Below are 20,018 nucleotides of genomic sequence, written 5' to 3'. Positions count from 1 at the left end.
AAAAAAAAAAAAAAAAATATATATATATATATATATATATATATATAAATTAGCTGGGCATGGTGGCATATGCCTGTAGTCCCAGCTACTCGGGAAGCTGAGGCAGGAGAATCACTTGAACCTGGGAGGCGGAGGTTGCAGTGAGCCGAGATTGTGCCACTACACTCCAGCCTGGCGACAGAGCGAGACTCCATCTCAAAAAAATAAATAAATAAATAAAAAATAAAATATGTATTTATAGAGTGTGGGCTGTGGCTTTCTCTGGTATGAATTAAATGCGTCTTAACCACAAAAGCAACAGTTCCAATCAGGGACATTGAATTAGATTTTGAATTAGACATTGAATTAGTCTGTTTTTTCCATGCATTGTTATGACTGTGTCTGACATTTTTATAGCTAAAAAGCTGTCCCATCTTACATATTCATCAAGATGTCCAGCAGTAAAAGAGAATGGGTCACGGTGGATCCAGTACAAGGGTCACTGTTACACGTCTGATCAGGCATTGCACAGCTTTTCAGAGGCCAAAAAATTGTGTTCCAAACATGGTGAGTTAAAATTTGTTGATTTTCTTATGACTCAATAATTTTTGGAAATGTTTGTCAAGGATATAATTTGAAGCAATGTTATATTTTTGAAAATATTTTTAAAGCACTTTCCATTTCTAATAGCACTATAAACTAATTGCCCAGTGGTAGAGAAATGGTTAAGTATTTTATGACATAGGAACTCAATGAAATATTGGAATAGCCATTAAAAATGCCTGTAATCCCAGCACTTTGGGAGGCCAAGGCGGGCGGGTCACGAGGTCAAGAGATTGAGACCATCCTAACAACGTGGTGAAACCCTCTCTACTAAAAATACAAAAAGTAGCTGGGTGTGATCGCACACACCTGTAGTCCCAGCTACTTGGGAGGCTGAGGCAGGAGAATCACTTGCACCCAGGAGGTGGAGGTTGCAGCTAGCTGAGATGGCGCCACTACACTCCAGCCTGAGTGACAGAGCAAGACCCCATCTCAAAAAAAAAATTATCAATGTTAATAATAAGTACATGGAAACTAGTAAGTGGGAAGAAGTAGAATTTTAAAGTGGTGGCTGGGCGTGATGGCTCACGCCTATAATCCCAGCACTTTGGGAGGCCGAGGTGGGAGGATCATGAGGTTAGCCATTCAAGACCAGCATGACCAACATGGAGAACCCTTGTCTCTACTAAAAATACAAAAATTAGCTGGGTGTGGTGGTGTGCACCTGTAATCCCAGCTACTCGGGAGGCTGAGGCAGGAGACTCGCATGAACCAGGGAGGCGGAGGTTACAGTGAGTCAAGACTACGCCACTGCACTCCAGCTTGGGTGACAGAGCAAGACTCCATCTCAAAAAAATAATAAATAAAATAAATAAAAAAATAATAATAAATTTAAAATAATAAAATAAAAGTGGCTAAGTGAACTGCTAAGCAAAACTACTGACAAATGAATTGAAATGGTTTTACCTATAGCTAGACATGCTTAGAAAAAGGAATTAAGAGGTAAAATTTTTGTAAAGTTAGCTAAGTAGTAAATAAATATTGTAGTTGTTCCACTGCTTAGTTATTAATACATAAGCTTAGCCTCCCCAGGGTAACAAATCAAAGTAGTATGGTTGGCCATCCATTCTGCAATAGGATTGGCCACATCCTCTGACCACAACAAAGGACGGGGCTTTTTGCCTTCAGATTTAGCTATTTTAGAAAGAGTAGCAATGATCGGCTCTTTCCCATGACAAATTTGATCCATAGTCAAACTGTAAAATGACTTCTAGGGAAACTACCTAGAGTATTTCAAAGACCAAAATTTGTTTACCTGCTTCCTTGGGTAGCAAATTAGCCAGGTAGATGGGTGGCTAATTTGTCTAATTTATTCTGATAACCATTTGTGGAGACACTTGACTGGTTGAAAAATCTTCTAATTACTGGGAACTTTTGTGTGAGAACCATTGGGTGTTATACCTGTATACACACGATGGGAACTGTTGTAAGCTATATGTATGTTTTGAAAGTCAGAAACCTTTTTATCCTAAAGGAGAAAACAGAGTGGTTTACTGTAAAAATAATATGTAGGTTAAGCACTTCAGACTTGGAGGCATGAGGGTCTGGGTTCAAATCCCAGCTCCCACATATCGTAGCTAAGTGACATTGGGAGGTTATATAACTCTTTTTCTTTTCTCATCTGAACAGTGAGAGAGGGCTCGTGGATAGGCAATTCCAGGGCCAAAAAAATATTGGCAGATAAATAGTTTGAAGAAGCACAAAATTTATTTATACATGTTTGGAAGTGATTTTTCTGGAAGTACTTATAAAATTTTGACCTAAATACCAGTTTTTAAAAACTGTCTCTGTGTAAGGCTTGAATTTATCAATGATCTTGTTAATAATATATATTTTTCAAATGGCTAGTTGAGAATAAACTACTTCTCTAGTTTCCATAAAGCTAATTGAGAATTTGTTTTCCTTCAACAGATCACTCTGCAACTATCGTTTCCATAAAAGATGAAGATGAGAATAAATTTGTGAGCAGACTGATGAGGGAAAATAATAATATTACCATGAGAGTTTGGCTTGGATTATCTCAACATTCTGTTGGTAAGTGAAGTAATTGTATGTGTAGTGTGCAAAGAGAGTTCTAACTCATCCTAAATAACAAGTCATCCTTGCTAAAGAATGTTAAGTGATGGCGAATTCAGATGCCTCTTATGGATAAATAAACTAGGTCGCTGGCTGTTCTGGACGGTTATAAATTTTGAATGAATCCATGAGTTAACTTAGCAGTGATGGAAACCACTAATGACACAGAAAATCATGTTTAATAAAGTGGAATCGTTCTAGAGGCTTATTTCTGGGATCCTTGGATCAACATCAGGATATATTTCTTCTCTACAGCAATGTCTGTGTCCCCACAAGGAACCCATGCCTGCCTTCTCTTAGAGTTCTAGTGTCTGTCACCGCGTGGATTTGCAACTTATAACTTTGTTGTTCAGACAGTTATCTTCTTGTTATTCCCTTCTCTCTAAGAATATTTTTTACCTTTGGTTAAAATTAAATCTTAATAGTAATCTTTAAAAACTGGCTTAGTGTTAGGTTGATGCAAAAGTAATTGCAGTTTTTCCCATTACTTTCACGCCAGCCTATAAAATTGCAGATAATTGATTCAAAGAAAATTTGTGGAAGGATTTTTTAATAAGAAATAGTAGATATAGATAAATGCTTCTTATATTATTCCAAAGTTATTTCATACCAATATTATGTAAATAGGGGTTGGGTGAACTTGGAATTGGTAGAAATAAATTGAGTACAAATATGACAGAAGAGAAAGTTTTTTCACATTTTATGCAAAGTTGAATTTTAAATTATTAAAATGTGAATTCTAAAATGTTAAGTACTTGTCAAAAAATACAAGGATTCCAAGTTGTCCAAATGAATCCTAAATCATGTTTACACTGTCACCACAAGGTGGTGCCACTTCAGCTGGAAAACAAAGATGGAGTCCTGGTGGTGGTGTGGGAGAAGGGTGGGGATGGAGGTTCCTGCACCCTTCGTCTTCCACCAGCATGTCTTTAATGATATGACTTTTTAAAATTAGACTAGGGGAAGTATATGGGTCCTTAGAAATCTCTCCCTCACAAAATAAATGTGCAAGTATTCTGCACTTTAATCGAAACACCACATTCTCTATCTGTGTTGTCCAATAGAACTTTCTACAAAGACAGAAATGTTCTATATCTGCACCATCCAATATAGTAGTCACTGGTCACATGTGGCTCTTGAGCACTTGAAATGTGAGTAGTGCAACTGAAGGACTGATTTTTTTTTCCTTTTTAATGCATTTTATTTTAACAAGTAGCTATCATATTGGACAGCACGGTTCTGATGAGTTACATGAACCCCATGCTTGTAACTTACTAGTTTAGTGCTAGTAAACATAGTTATATTTAATTTCTTTCTTCAGACCAGTCTTGGAGTTGGTTAGATGGATCAGAAGTGACATTTGTCAAATGGGAAAATAAAAGTAAGAGTGGTATTGGAAAATGTAGCATGTTGATAGCTTCAAATGAAACTTGGAAAAATGTTGAATGTGAACATGGCTTTGGAAGAGTTGTCTGCAAAATGCCTCTGGGTAAGTATGGAACTTGTCCTTAGGAAACTTTTTGCAATCCAATTATGTACAAAATTCTGTACTTGGTCTTGAAGTATTTAGTCCTTAAAGTATATCCAAATATCTTGATTAAGTCACAGAGATTTCCCCCTGAAAAATAGATTACAAGGGACAATAAATGCACAAGATGACTAATACTCCAGTCTACATTTCATATAATTATTTCCTAAGAAAAAGAGAAGTTGCCAGGGTATTAGGGAAGTAATTTCTTTTAAAATGTTCTTGAGATGTATTTTATTCTATAGTTTGATTATATAAAAGCTTAAAGGTCTATTTCTGCAGTTAATTTGCTTCCTTTCTTCCTAATCCTATAAAACTCATGGTTAATTTTAAAACAACGCAAAACTGGATTTAGTTATTGAAAACATTCAGGGTATCTATAAAAATCATAATTTGAACTTACATTTCATTATGAATTAATACATAAAATTACCATTAAAATATTATATTAACTTAATTTCTGGAGAAAGAGCTCCAAATTTTTCACAGTAACATTTTTAAAGATCTTGCATAAAAATTTCGCTTCTGGTATGTAAATATTAAAGATAAAACATCAATTCTAGGTAATCAGTATCCATGTATACACACATTGAGTCAGTAAACAGAGTGTCTACTATGTGCCATGCCCTGTTTTGCACACTGGGATGCACCTGAGAACAAGACAGATAAGGTACCTGTTCTCACAGAAATTACAATCTGGAGAAGAAAGATAAGTAAAGAAGTCAATTTTTTAAAGAGAGGAAAATATCAAATTGTTATAAACTCTATGTGATGGAGACTAGGTGGATAGCTATTCTAGGATACCAGGGAAGACGCCTAGAAGCAGGAGACATTGAAGCTAAGATCTAAAAAATCAAGCCAAGCAAACATCAAGGGAAAGGGCATAACAGACAGAGGTACCAGTTGGAGCAAAGAGCCTAGGGCAAAACGAGTTTGCTGAGCACTCAGGAAAGAACTGACAGGTGGGTGCTAGACATACAGAGCTTTGGAAGCAAGGCTTGAGTTCTGGTTTTATTCTGAGTGGAATGGAAAGCAACTGGAAGATTTGGGGGTTGGGTGGGAGCAGAGTTAGGTTGTTGTAAATCAAAAGTTCTATGTTGGCCATTTTTAGTTATCCATAGAGGGATGAGATGTGTAATGTGCATAGCAATTGTATGTAAAGTCATGTAACAGAGCGAATCCATCTAGGCAGCATGCAGATAAGGGTCTTGGAACAGCAGCTGCACTAAATGAACTCATTTGAGAGGCTTAAATCATTTTGAAGCAAATAATACTTTATTTGGCCCCAGGTAAGTCAATCACAAAAATTTATAGCTTTTAGCGATTTGCTATCAAAGTAGGATAATATACAGGTGGTGATATTCCCAAATTGGTGTTAGGAAGGGAATGTGAGAATAATCACAGCACATTAATGTCTTTGGAAGAAAATTTCTATCACAATGAAGAGGATTTGAATGAAAAGGAAAACACTTACATTTGACAAGAAATCACTCAAGTGTTTCTTTTGATCTGATGATGAGTTTGAATTCTATGTTAGTGCTATGAAACAATCAGATTTATTATGTCTGTACCCAGCTTACAGGTTTACGTGTGTGACACAACCCATAATGTATAAAATCAATAATGATCACTTTTGTATTCTCTCCTCCAACATCAAACCTTTTCCTATTCCAGGCCCTGATTACACATCAATAGCTATCACAGTTGCCACACTAAGTATCTTAGTTCTCATGGTCGTACTGATTTGGTTCGTCTTCCAAAGGCACCGTTTGCACCCGGCGGGCTTCTCAGCAGTTCGATATGCACAAGGAGTGAATGAAGATGAGATTATGCTTCCTTCTTTCCATGACTAAATTCTTCTCAAAGTTTTCTAATTTGCACTAATATGTTATGAAAAATTAGTCACTTAAAATGTCCCAGTGTCAGTATTTACTCAGCTTCAAAGTAGAACTCTTAAGTACTTTTTCAGTTGTTTAGATCTTAGGCATGTGCTGGTATCCATAGTTAATAGCCTGCTAAATGCCATGTTTATCACCCTAATTAATAGAATGGAGAGGACTCCAAAGCTGGAACTGAAGTCCAAATTGTTTGTACAGTAATATGTTTAATGTGCATTTTCTCTATATGAATGTGATTGGTAACTAGGATATGTCTATTTTAATAGAATTTTTTTACAAAACTTCTTAGAAAATTAAAATAGGCATATTACTAGGTGACATGTCTACTTTTTAATTTTTAAGAGCATCTGGCCAAGTGCAAAATTAGTACCTCAAAGTAAATATTGAACTGTAAACTCTATCAACATTGTTTCAAAATAGTCATTTTTAGCAATAGGGAAAAATAAACAATAAGACATGCTTACTTCTTAATTTTAATTTTAATTTTTATTTTTTTGAGAGTGATCTCTCTCTGTCACCCAGGCTGGAATACAATGGCGCGATCCTGGCTCACTGTAAATCTCCGCCTCCCAGGTTCAAGCGATTCTCCTGCCTCTGCCTCCTGAGTAGCTGGGATTACAGGCGCCCACCACCATGCCTGGCTAATTTTTGTATTTTTAGTAGAGAGAGGGTTTCACCATGCTGGCCAGGCTGGTCTCGAACTCCTGACCTCAGGTGATCCTCCTGCCTTGGCCTCCCAAAGTGCTGGGATTACAGGCATGAGCCACCGCGCCTGGCTTCTGCTTACTTTTTATACAGCAAAATGATTCCTCTTGGCAAAATGCTTCTTAAATTATTCCAAAGTTATTTCATACCAATATTATGTAAATATGAAGAGTTTTTTTCTGTTTATAATTGTTCATAAAACAACGACTTTTAAAGATTTAGTACTTAACATTTTCTGAAGTGTGGGAACATTATTTTTAGATTGAGTAGGTACCCTGTAGCACTGTGCTTTGTATTTTCTGATGTATTACATGACTGTTTCTTTTGTAAAGAGAATCAACTAGGTATTTAAGATTGATAATTTTGCAATTTATGTACTTCACATAGTATGTCAACTTTGGACTAAGAATTTTGTTTTACTTTTTTTACACGTGTTAAACAGAGAAAGGGTCCATGAAGGAAAGTGTGTGAGTTGCATTTGTAAAAATGAGACTTTTTCAGTGGAACTCTAAACCTTGTGATGACTACTAACAGATTTAAAATTGTGAGTGATTAAGAAAACATTGCTTTGTGGTTATCACTTTAAGTTTTGACACCTAGATTACATTCTTAGTAATAGCATCCACTGGAAAAGGTGAATGTTTTATTCAGCATTTAACTTACATTTGTACTTTAGAGTATTTTTGTATAAAATCCATAGATTTATTTTACATTTAGAGTATTCACACTATGATAAAGTTGTAAATAATTTTCTAAGACAGTTTTTATATAGTCTACACTTGTCCTGATTTCTTATTGAATTTGTTAGACTGTTAGACTAGTTCTCTTGTCCTATGATCTGTCTACAATTTTAGTCATTAAGACTTTCCTCCAAGAACTAAGCCAAATTGATGTGAAAAGCACAGCTGTATATAATGGTGATGTCATAATAAAGTTGTTTTATCTTTTAAGTAAAAGTAAAAATGCTGGAGTTGATCCTTATTGAAAAAAGCAATCTCTAGATTGGGTTTTTTTATGTTAGGCATATAGTACAAGAAATAAACTGACCACCAATTGTGAAGCCAGGCATTTGCTAAGAGATTTGGTGTGCGTTTTTTAGAGAATAAATAGGCTGGGGGTAGTGGCTCACACCTGTAATCCCTCTTGACACTTTGGGAGGCCAAGGCAGGGGGATCATTTGAGCCCAGAAATTCAAGTTCAGCATGGGCAACAAAGCAAGACCCCATTTCTACAAAAAATAATTAGCCAGCTGTGGTGGCACCCATGTGTACTGCCAGCTACTCAAGAAGTCAAGGCAGGAGGATCCCGTGAGCCCAGGAGTTTGAGGCTACAGTGAGCTATGAACGTGCCACTGAACTCCAGTCTGGGTGACAGAGCAAGACCCTGTTTTGAAAAACAAGTCGATATTGATCCAATTGCTGAATACTGGAGAGGCAAAGTCAGATAAAATTGGATTCTAGGAATTAGGAAACCAATGGCCATCTTAGCCAATGGAAATGTAGCAAAGTGGTGAAGCCAGAATCCAGATGGAAGTGAGTTTAAAAGTGAAAGGGAAGGCCAGGTGTGGCACCTCACGCCTGCAATCCCAGCACTTTGGAAGGCCGAGGTGGGTGGATCGCTTGAGGTCAGGAGTTCTAGACCAGCCCGACCAACATGGTGAAACCCCGTCTCTGCTAAAAATACAAAAAAACATTAGCCAGGTGTGGTGGCGCATGCTTGTAATCCCAGCTGCTTGGGAAGCTGAGGCAGGAGAATCGCTTGAACCCAGGAGGCAGAGGCTGCAATGAGCTGAGATCGTACAATTGCACTCCAGCCTGGGTGACACAGCAACACTCTGTCAAAAAAAAAAAAAAAAAAAAAATTGAAAGGGAAATTAGGAGATGAGGAACATGAGATTTCAAGAAGTATGATGGAGACAGAAAGGAAAGGGACTGGGCCAGAGGGGAAAGAAGGGTTGAAGAAGGGTTTTTTTCTAAAGGGGAAAGAAAGAGGTTCACAAGTTTAGAAGCTGAGAGGAAAAACAAAAATAATGGACAGAAAGCAGCTGATGATGCAGTGGGGAGAGGGAATCATTAATGGAAGATCTTAGAGAAGATAAAATGAGAGGGGCAGTCCTAAGCAGCAAGAGGAACTGGTTTGTGTGGGCTAGGGAAGCATGCCTTCTTCTCTGAGGCCACAAGAGAAAAACTGCAGATAAGCATTTGAAGGTGTTTGTCTGTATGTAATGGTCTCCCATTTTCTTGTGTACTAGAAGGCAAGGTCTGCTGAGAAAGATCTGTAGCAGATGGGGTCTTTTAAAAAGTTTAAAAATTTTTTAGAGACAGGGTCTGGCTCAGTTGCCCAGGCTGGAGTGCAGTGGTGCAACTCTAGCTCACTGCAGTCTCGACCTCCAACATTAATTTTTTTTTTTTTCCCTAGGGACAGGTGATTTCAATGTTTCCTAGGCTGCTCTCAAATTCCTGGGCTCAAGTGATCCTCCCATTTCAGCCTCCCAAAATGTTGGGATTACAAGCATGAGCCACCACACCCAGCCTGGGATCTTAGCTTGAAAAGAGTAATAAATTTGAAATACTCAATGAGAAAAATAGGAGAGGACACTGACTAAGGTAAAATCAAATACAAGGATTGCAGAAGAGGAATAGAGGGCCCAGATGAAATTAAAAGCCATATTGTTTATAGTGACAGCCATCGGGAGAACTGACTGATTTCCTCCACCTATCCTCAGTTGACTTCAGTAAAGTTGAGGAAAAAGAGAGCATGGGCCAGGCGAGGTGGCTTATGCCTGTAATCCCAGCACTTTGGGATACCAAGGCGGGCAGATCACTTGAGGTCAGGAGTTCAAGACCAGCCTGGCCAACATGGTGAAGCCCCATCTCTACTAAAAATACAAAAACTTAGCCAGGTGTGGTGACGTATGCCTGTAATCCTAGCTAGTCGGGAGGCTGAGGCAGGAGAATTGCTTGAACCCAGGAAGTGGAGGTTGAGGTGAGCTGAGATAGTGCCACTGCGCTCCAGCCTGGGTGACAGAGTGAGACTCCGTCTCCAAAAAAAAAGCATGAAGAAGAAAGCGGAGACTTTCTTCTCCAAAGGAGAAGGCTGGCAAACGCCACCTTAACCAAGTGATCCAAGTTAACATCAGTGATGAGCCATCGACATCTTGTCCTTCTCGAGCAGGTACATCACTTCTGGGGTACTCTTGCCAAAAAAGCGCAACCTGAATCCAATCAGGAGGAAACGTCAGACAAAATGAAACTGAGGGACATTCTACAAAACGACTGGCCAGTACTTTTTAAATGTGGTTTGATCGTGAAAGAAAAAGAATGACAGAGAACTGTCCTAGATTAAAGGGAGACTAAGGAGACACGACATCTCAATGCAATGTATGATCCTGGATTGAATCCCAGAACAAAAGACGACCCTTAGAGGGGAATTAATGAGATGCGGTAAATGCTGTAGATTAGCTAATCGCATTATCCCAGTGCGAGTGTCCCGTGTTTGATCACTGCACTGGCGTTATATAAGATGTTAATATTTAGAGAAGCTGGCTGAAGGGTTACGGAAATCTCTTGTGCTGTTTTTGCAATATTTTCGAAAGTCCTAAGTTATTTCAGTTCAAATTAGAAGTTTAAAAAACAAAAATTAGAAGCTCCAGAAGGCCGCGCGCCAGCCGCTCCTGCGGGACGGAGCACACAGGTCCTCCTAGTGGGAGCCCCCAGTGCCGTTCACGCTCCGCCCGGCGGGCATTGAACCGCACCCGAGAAGCACCGCCCCCGCTCCCGCCTCGCCCCGCCCCGCCCCGCCCGCTCCGCCCCGCTCCCGCCGCGCCACCGCTGACGCCCCCCGGCACCCGCCGTCATGCCCCTGGCCGCGCCGCCCGCGCTCCTGCTGCCGCTGCTGGGGCTCGCCGCTGCTGCCGTCGCGGGTAAGCCCGTAAGCCGTCCCTCGCCGGGACCGCGCGCGACCGCCTTCACCCCCTTCCCAACGCACACTCTTCGTCCTCGCGCACCCAAGGGCGGCCCGCAGACGCAGCGCCTGGCCGGGCATCCCGCCCTTCCCTGCACGACCATCCACCGTGGCTCCTGGCTCCGGGTCACCTCTCACCCGCCTGCCCTCGGGGAGGGGAGGTGGCCGAGAATACGGGAGGGCCCTGTCTTCCTTGGAGTCCACATCCTCAGCGCAGATCCCGCTCTGCGGGGAGGGAACCCCCAAATTAGGCCGATTGGCCGGAGAGCTGAGGGACTTGGAGTTGCACGAGGGGCGCCGTTTCAGGGCCATTTCAGGCTGAAATGAGAAGCGGGGACATTGGCGGCGATTTCCCCAGCTGGTGCGCGGCCGGGGTAGGGTTGCTGGGATGGGGGTGGGGGCCGGAGGAAGCAGGCCCTCTTTTGCAAGCAGCGCTGTTTGTCTAGTTGGTTGGTGTTCAAGTTGAAACAGGAAAACAGTTCAGCCAAATAACCCCTGGATGGAAGAGGAACGGGAACAGGCCAGGCTTGGATTTCACTGAAATCAAGGGGTTTTAAAGTTCTAGTCTGCTGTTGTGCAAGTGACATCTGAAAAATCACACACGTGACCACTCACTTACAAAATGACTTGTGAGGAAAATGCACAATTCTATTGACTGTGGTTTTTTTTTTTTTTTTTAATTTCCATACATGCATGTCAAAAATATGTGGATGGGGAGACTGGAGAAGAGAGACTTCCAAAAACACCACTGACTGAACAATTCCAGGAATTAAAGAGCAAAATAAACAAGAACTAAATTAGTACTTGTGTGGGCTTAAATAAAGTGCAAGAGATTTAAATAAAATGCAAGAGATTCCCCCCAACCCCGGCCCCGAATTTCACTGCCTTTTTATAATAAGTGCCTGCTCGAAGTCTGCTGACAGGAATATTTCAGTGGACCTCAGTGCTGGAGGCAGCAGCAGCTCAGAACTTGCATACAAACCCAAGGTTCCTTTCTTGAAAGCTTTTGTGGACCAGCATTTATGACTGGTTATGCCACTTGCTGCCTGTCAAAGGGGCAGAAACAAGATGTGCCCATGTTCACACTGTTCAGACTGGGAACATTAATTTTGTCTAAGACAAAGCTGGGCTGTCTCTGAACCCTTCTTCTGCACACCCTCATTTTGCAAGCCAGTAACATCTCAACTCTCATGTAAACCACCCTCTGCGAGGCTGTGCATTTGTACTTTAGGCTAGTCGAATTTTCTTGTCAGATTTTTCTTTCTTGTCAGACTTTTAAAGAAAATGAGTTTCTAGATTTTGGTATGTCTCTTCTTCAGTGAAGCTGTTTTGACCAGCAATAGAAGGCACATTTCCCTTTGGAAATTTTTGTGCATTTCCTTTGATAAGTCCAGTGTGGATCAATAGGCTTTTCAAGAGCTTTAGAAAAGTGCATGATGAATAAATTAATGTTGTTAATTAATCAGCTCCTCTCAGTCAGGAAGCTTTAAGGATTAATTTAGAAATGAGTGTGAGCTTTGACCTAGCTAGTTAACCAACTTATCTGCACTTCAGTAAAAGAGAGATAATACTTACCTCATGGGGCTGTTGGGAGCATTAAGTGGAAACTCCACGTCTAGTCCCTGTTACAGGTGTGGTTCATCTTGGTTTCCTTCCCTTTATTATCTTCATACAAAATGAAGGGTAATTGTTGCAACCAGAAAACATATGAATACCACCTTATGTGTATTGGATGTTTATGGTTACTGAGCACATTCATATATATGCTAATGTTTTAGGGCTGAAAAACTAAGTGTGTTTTTCATAATACTTTACAAATCTCCCATCCAAGCAAGATCAGGGGTCATATTTGGCTTAGAACTAAGTCAAGAAAGAGTTTGTTGCTGAATACCAAGATCTTAATAGAAAAGCTCTTATGATGTTGCATAATAAATATGGGTATTGCATATAAATGTGATATTAAATGGAAATCATTGTTATTTTCTGTCATTCTGGAGGTTATTAGTGAAGTGATCTTATGTTGTTCTTTGCTATTATTTTGAAAATCACAGTGGACAAAACATTCTTTAAATTCCTGAGTGAAAATCTATGGCATCCCTTTAAAAAGTTTTTCCGTAAGGGTGCTTAAGCACGTAATAGATGATCAGTATGTGTTTATTGGTCAGTGGTTTCCTATGCCTGGCATGAGATAAGTGAACAAGCATGTTCTGAGTAAGTCCCTCATTCCATGATCATCATGTGGATCAGAATCTCGGGATTTTGAATTGCCATGTCCTACAAGCCTTAGATGAGGTGCCTCTGCCTTCTTCCCTGATGTCATCTCTTACCACCCTTCCTGTCATTCACTCTGTGTATCCATGGAGTAAACAGTATCTGGGTACTCCAACACCTCTGGTCCTTCTGTGCACACCACCTTCCTGCAGTCCTTGGCATGGCTGCCCCTACCTCCACCATTCAGATCTCTGTTCACATGTCACCTTCTCCAAAGCCTCCCTGAACACCCACATTCTCCATCACATCTCCATGTTTTATCTTTTCCAAGCCTTTCTGAATGCATCGTGTTTATTCATCTGTCTTGCTGGTTGCTTCTCTTACCAGAGGGAAGCTCCATAATAACAGAGATTTTGCCATCTTGTGGATTTTTGTTTTGTTCGATTTGTGTCTCTGCACTTTATTCTAAGTTATAATAAAAGGATGAAAAACTTAGGTGAGTTATTTAAAAAGTAGGTGGGATAAGTGGATTGCAATTTTTTTCAAATTCTGTTACCTCTGCTGTGCACTCATTTCATAGATTGAATTCAAAGCCTTAAATCACCTTAATCTACTGATGCCACCTTTTCTTTCTTTCTTTCTTTCTTTTTTTTCCCGAGATGGAATCTCACTCTGTCACCCAGGCTGGAGTGCAGTAGTACAATCTCGGCTCACTGCAACCACTACCTCCTGGGTTCAAGCAATTCTCCTGCCTCCGCCTCCCGAGTAGCTGGGATTACAGGCATGTGCCACAACGCCTGGCTAATTTTTGTATTTTTAGTAGAGATGGGGTTTCACCATGTTGGCCAGGTTGGTCTCAAACTCCTGACCTCGTGATCTGCCCACTTCAGCCTCCCAAAGTGCTGGGATTACAGGGGTGAGCCACCGTGCCTGGCCTGATGCCACCTTTTCTGACTCTTGTGTATGACACAATTATGTTTCAGGGGAAATTATCTCAGATTAAATATTAGAGGATTTTAAAATAAATTTTGCAATGTTCATGTTTATTTTTCTTCCAATGAAAAAGTGAAATTACAATTAGGTATTATTTCAGGACTTATTTTACTGTTGAGAATCTTGTAACAATTTGCTTATGTGTCGAAAACTAGTTTTGCAGCAAGGTTACTTTCCATAATTTTTATTGTGCATATCAAGTATTTCATTCCTTTTGTGGGTTAATTTTTTTTTGTTTGTTTTTATTTTTTTGAGACAGGGTCTCACTCGGTCACCCAGGCTAGAATGCAGTAGTGCAGTCATGGCTCACTACAGCCTTGACCTCCTGGGCTCAAGTGATCCTCCCACCTCAGCCCCCTGAGTAGCTGGGACTACAGGTGCATGCCACCATGCCCTGCTAATTTTTTTTTTTTTTTTTTTTTTGTAGAGGTGGGGTCTCACTTTGTTGCCCAGACTAGTCCCGAACTCCTGAGCTCAAGTGATCCTCCTACCTCAGCCTTCCAAAGCTCTGGGATTACAGGTGTGAACTGCAACGCCTGGCCTCTTTTAGATTTTGAGGGCAAATCTTGAGACCGAATCTTTAAAAAAATAGACCAGTGATGCCCAGAGAGAAAGGTACAGATTAACAATGGCACACCCCTTCTATGAAAAAATATTATTCATAGCCCTTCTGAAGAGGGAAGTTATGGGAGAATATGGAGATGCATATCTTGAAAGCTAGATTGGGAAGAGTGTTACGGAGAGGGGATGGGGTGTCAGAGTGCCTCGGTTTCCTTGGGATTCAGAGAGATCTTGTAGCTCAGAGTACAGCCACAGAATCTCTGGATTAGTCAGGGACTTGGGACAGCCACTCCCTCCTCCATACATTATAAATGTAATAAATAGCCCCTCTTCTTCATCTGTCTCTGCCACAGTTGCCCTTGCAGAAGTTATGTGACTACAACTCATATCTTAATGGGAGAGGAGCAAAGGTCTTACTATTGACAATGAAAACAAAAAAGAAGTCTTTGCCTTTTCCTTCATTAACGTTTAGAACAAGTATGTCCCAAGAATCACTGCCTCATGCTGTGCCTGTTTTTTTTTCGTTTTTTAAAAAAAAAAAAAAAAAAGAGACAGAGAACTTATAAAGGAACAGACAGTTCTATTAGATTTGACTGGTAATGCAAAGTATTCCTGTGGATATGATACTATCTTCTATTAGCACATGATAATTTTAGGCAGAGGATCTATATAGAAACTTTTGGAGTTGTGCTAAGTACAACTTCTAAAATATTCATGAGGCTCCTAAATTTCTATACATATTAAAGAATTATAAAATTATAAAATCCCTAAGAGTCATTTAAGTGCATTATTAATAACAACCTATCATTCAGGACTGCTGTGAAGAAATAAGAGTCATAGAAAGGCCCTTTTCAGAGAGCTTAGTGGGCAGGTTTTTAATTATATTAGGACTATAGCAAACATACTTAGCGTTGATGACTTCGTTTAGCCTTTTGCTCATGAGGTGCATGAACGTCAACAACTCTCCTCAGAGGAGTTGTCCAGCCTCTGTTTGAGCCCTGTTCTTCTCAAAGTAAAAATATATCTTTTGAGTAGCGCTTAAAACTTATTTCTGGGGCACACAGTCTGATCTATAGCATGAGAAAAGGGGTTCCATGTTGAATTAACTGGAGTTACTGCTAATGCTGAAATGAGCCTAAGGAGAAGACAGTTGAAAGTTTTGGGGAAGTGAGTCAACAGTCTGTTTTCTCTTTTTCTGTACACATCCTGTTAAAAAAGTTTTTTTTTTTTTTTGTCTTGTCACATGCAGATGCTCCTCGACTTAGAATGGGGCTGTATCCCAATAAACTTGTAAAGTCAAAAAATCGTAAGTGGTCCATCATTAAGTTCAGGACCATTTCTGTATTACTAACTTAGTTATTCATCAATGGTCTTTGAGTAGCTCGTTATCATTATCATCATCATACTCATTCCCATACTGTGCAAACACAGTAGCTTTGTGTTTGCTACTCCGTTTGCGTGAAATATCCATGTGACTTTTTCCCTCCTATCTTTTCAGAGACACACAGACACACACAGAGCGAGAGAGAGAGAGCTGGTTCTCTGTTTCTCTGGAGGATCCTAATACAATAACCAATAGGATAGTGTGGAAATAAGACAGTGTGACAATCAAGGCTGGATTATATGAAGCATTGCATGTCCACCTTTGCCCTCCTTTGAATCACTCACTCTGGGAGAAGCTACCTGCCATGTCATAAGGACCCTCAAGCACCCCTGTGTAGAAGTCCACGTGGTGAGGAACTGTGGTGTCCTGCCCACAGCCAGAACCAGCTCACCACCCATATGAGTGAGCCTTCTTGAAGCTGACCTACTAGCTCCAGTTCAGTGTTTAGATGGCTGCAGCCCTAGCCAGCATCTTCACTGTAACTTCATAGAGACCCCAAGCCAGAATCACCCAGACAAGCAACTGCTTCTGGATTCCTGACCCAGAGAAACTATGTATAATAAGTGTTTCTTGTTTTAAGCTGCTCATTTTTTACATAGCAATAGACCACAATATACCATCTAACATATTATTTTACATATTTGTCTTCCTTTTGCATATCTGCCTCAACTAGAACATAAATTTCCAGGAGGACAGGAATTTTTTTCCTTTTGGTTCACTGTGGAATCCCAAGCACCTAGCACAATTTTTTAACAGCAACCCCCTCACATAGGTACTGTTATTCCCATTATACAGATAAGGAAACCAGGACACAGTAAGGTTAAATAACATGTCCAAGATTGTGTAGTCAGAGTCAGACTTTTCTCCACAACCTAATGGGCTTAACTAGAGTCCTGTATTGACCCACTTCTATGGATCCCTTCCAGTGTTATGTTCAAGGCAGAAGGATAGTTATTACTGAGAGTACAATTAGATCTCAGACATGGTCTTTGCTGTCGTGGAGTTAAAAATCATTTGGGAAAACAGGATGCATATCACATAGCCACTATATAAAGCAGGATCTAATGAGTGCTATGTAAACGTGTATAGGCTGTCAGAGGGTAACACATTTCCTTTTCCAAAGAATGACTACCCATAGTTCTTATGATTTGTGCCATATTATTTTCAAAATCCTAGCCACAACTAATTGGAATAAGGATAATTTCTTTAATCAAAAGCTGACTAGGCTAGGCATCAGCCCAATATGGGGCCTAGTATATGAACACTAAGCCTATTTGACTGTTGAGATAGTATCCTCAGTTTTCTTATTGGCCACGTATCTGTACAATAAAGCTATCACCTTGTAGCCTGAGCATGTCTTTAGTCCTTGTTGCCAGAAAAGGCCTCTCATGCATAATGCAGTTTAAAAGTCCTACAGATGTTCAGAGGAGTCATAGGTTAGAGGAAGATAAGGCTGAGACACTTCATGGAGAATTGACACGAGCTGCTGCTGAAATAAGCATATACCTTAATCAGTGTTTTAGAGATCATATCTTCGAATCGTTTTAATTTATACAGTATAAGAACTACATGTTTTCACAGCATGCCAGGAGCAAAAGATAAAAAAAAAGAACTATAAGTGCTTGACTTGGGTGTTGATTATATTTTTGTGGACTTATTAGACATATTTTATTTTATATAAATGGTATTTCAAAAATTAATTCATTTCTGTATATTGTTGAGTTATTTGTTATAAGTAGAAAACAGTATCTGTAGTTTTGACTAGAAATAATACAAAAGTGCATTTCTGAACCTGTGGTTCAATAATTGCCAATGATTTATAAAAGCGTTTCAGATGTCATTCAGTGTGGTAATGCAGTCTGCTTCCTTTTCACTTTTTTAAAAATCCATAAGGTAAAAGAAAAAGAGCAATAAAAGGAACCAGAAGAAAGTAAAAGAGGGAAAAAAGAAGAGAAAGAGTAATCAAAGTTCGTAATTTGGAGCCTCTGCCCTTTTGACTTTCAGTTTGAGTTTTATTCTGGAAATGACTGCTGTGTCCTCTCTGTCATGTCTCTGGCAGCAGAGAGGGGAAGGAGGGAAGAAATCTGCCTTTACATCCTAGTTCACTCATTCAATGAATATTTATGGAGACCTTACTAGGTACCTGTAACTGTGCTTTTTATCATACACCCTTTGCTTGCATTCTAAGCATTATACCTGACACACAGAAGTTGCTCAGCAAATGTCTGATACGGATGATGGGTAGATAGGTGACCAATTGTTGATAACTTGTTGAAAAGTATAAAAGATGGAATTTTGCATCTCACTATCATGGAGTAGAAGACTAACACTCCCATTAAGAACAACTAGAAAATCTAGATTAAATTCCTGGAAGTAGATTTGAAGGAGTAAGAGTTTCTCTGAATAAAGACCAGATTTTCAAAGAAGGTGGCAGAAATGTGTAATGAACCTGAGATGGCTGAATGCTATTTCTCAGGGAAAGGATCTACCTGCTCCATATACAGACTTTCAACCAAGTGTCTTGTTTTCAGACCTTCCTCCTACAAAGCTGTCTGGCTTCTACAATTCCTGACTCTATTCTGGACTTCTTTGCTTTGTAAATGTTGGTATCATGTAATTTTATAGCCAGATTGTTTTAATGTTTCATAATGAACATTTTCCCAAAGCAAAGTGTTTGTTGCAAAACAACGGTATCTTTAAGCCAGCATTGTAGAAGAGTTCTAGATTCCTGCCAGAGTTAAACCCAAGGTAGTCATATGTGTAATTCAAGTGCTTATAAAACAGCTGGAAGGAAAAAAAACTTGGATATAAAATAAATTTAGGTGGGTCACAGTGGTTCTAGAGCCTAGGCTTAAAAATGCACATCTTTATAATAAACAAAAAGAGACCAAGATAGAGGTGAAGGAGATGTCCCTTTAGAGCAGTAGAGGAAGAGTTATGGTTCTATTTCATTGAACTACCTTAAAGAATCTACTTTGATGAGGTGTTAAATTAAGGACATTCATAAGAACATTAGTCTCGTTTTCCTGTGCAATATGAAAACTTGTGTGAATATTTATAAGCTAGCAACTTGTTTTTCTCTTCTGTTCTTGGAGGTATAATTTGAACAACAGGGCCTTGTAAAAGTCTTAAGACTTTTGAAATTGTTAAATACTGCAAAGATAACCTTCAAAGAGAAGTGTGTAATCCTGATTGGCTGTCTTCTAGATAGTTTGTTGCCTTGAATTCCTAAACAACCTAAAAACTTGTGTCTTTGCTCTATAAAGTCAGAAGAGAATCGTTGGCACATTTCTCTTTTTCCGTATGTATAATGGAGAGAAAGAAATTCCTTTTACACTGGTTGATTTCTTATTTTAATAAAGATTTAACAAAGGAAATTGCCTTTGTGTGTGTGTGAAAATTTAATATCTAATATCCTTATCTTTGGGAATTCATGTAATTCTTTTTCTCAAGTTATTTAACAGTGTTCTTCTTTTTTCTACATAGACTGTCCTTCATCTACTTGGATTCAGTTCCAAGACAGTTGCTACATTTTTCTCCAAGAAGCCATCAAAGTAGAAAGCATAGAGGATGTCAGAAATCAGTGTACTGACCATGGTAAAAGGTTTATTCTTTTCTGTTTGTTTTTTCACAAATTAGTAAACAGTGTTCATTAATTTCTTTAAAAACTGATTTTGTCACATCTGACTTTTAACTGGGTCCTGAGATTTAATGTACAACTTTTATTTGACAACACACAAGCTACAGGCAGTGGAATTGGGTATATATTTAATCCTGGAGTTGGAAGACAGTTGTTGGACAATATGGTCCAAAGCAGGGTCTATTTAACATGCATATCCTCTGCCAGGCACTGTGCTTAAGCACACCATATACTTTATATGGCTTTAATTATCATAACAAACCTATCAAGTAGTGTATTATCATCATTTTATTGAGAGATGAAATTAACTTCAGTTATTTGTTCAAGGTAACACGGGAAATAATTGACAAAGCCAGGATTTTAACCCAGGTCTGTTGGATTTTAGGCTTAGAGTTCTTAATCACTTAGTTATTCTCCTGGAAAGTGCTGAAGTCAGATTACATAGGACCATGAAGTAAGACTGTAGTAAAAAAAAAA

The 20,018-nt window shown here is 39.4% G+C and overlaps 2 protein-coding genes across 3 annotated transcripts in view; both read left to right on the top strand.

Moving 5' to 3' along the window:
- The window catches only part of LY75 (lymphocyte antigen 75), a 96,554-nt gene extending 88,802 nt beyond the window's left edge, over positions 1–7,752 (top strand). For both annotated transcript variants that reach the window (XM_023217376.3, XM_023217375.2), the window contains 4 exons: positions 397–546; positions 2,494–2,616; positions 3,980–4,147; positions 5,861–7,752. In XM_023217376.3, coding sequence (XP_023073144.2) covers positions 397–546; positions 2,494–2,616; positions 3,980–4,147; positions 5,861–6,039 — 620 coding nt within the window. In that variant the 3' untranslated portion in view covers positions 6,040–7,752. The remainder of the gene's footprint in view (positions 1–396; positions 547–2,493; positions 2,617–3,979; positions 4,148–5,860) is intronic.
- A 2,830-nt stretch (positions 7,753–10,582) lies between these two features.
- The window catches only part of CD302 (CD302 molecule), a 25,368-nt gene continuing 15,932 nt past the window's right edge, over positions 10,583–20,018 (top strand). Inside the window, exons 1-2 of the mRNA XM_031936415.1 lie at positions 10,583–10,711; positions 19,388–19,546. Of these exons, the coding sequence (XP_031792275.1) occupies positions 10,645–10,711; positions 19,388–19,546 (226 nt within the window). The 5' untranslated portion in view covers positions 10,583–10,644. The remainder of the gene's footprint in view (positions 10,712–19,387; positions 19,547–20,018) is intronic.

The sequence above is a fragment of the Piliocolobus tephrosceles genome, chromosome 11 (genome assembly GCF_002776525.5).
Source record: "Piliocolobus tephrosceles isolate RC106 chromosome 11, ASM277652v3, whole genome shotgun sequence".
NCBI classification, from domain to species: domain Eukaryota; kingdom Metazoa; phylum Chordata; class Mammalia; order Primates; family Cercopithecidae; genus Piliocolobus; species Piliocolobus tephrosceles.
This window is presented reverse-complemented; position numbering and strand designations above follow the sequence as displayed.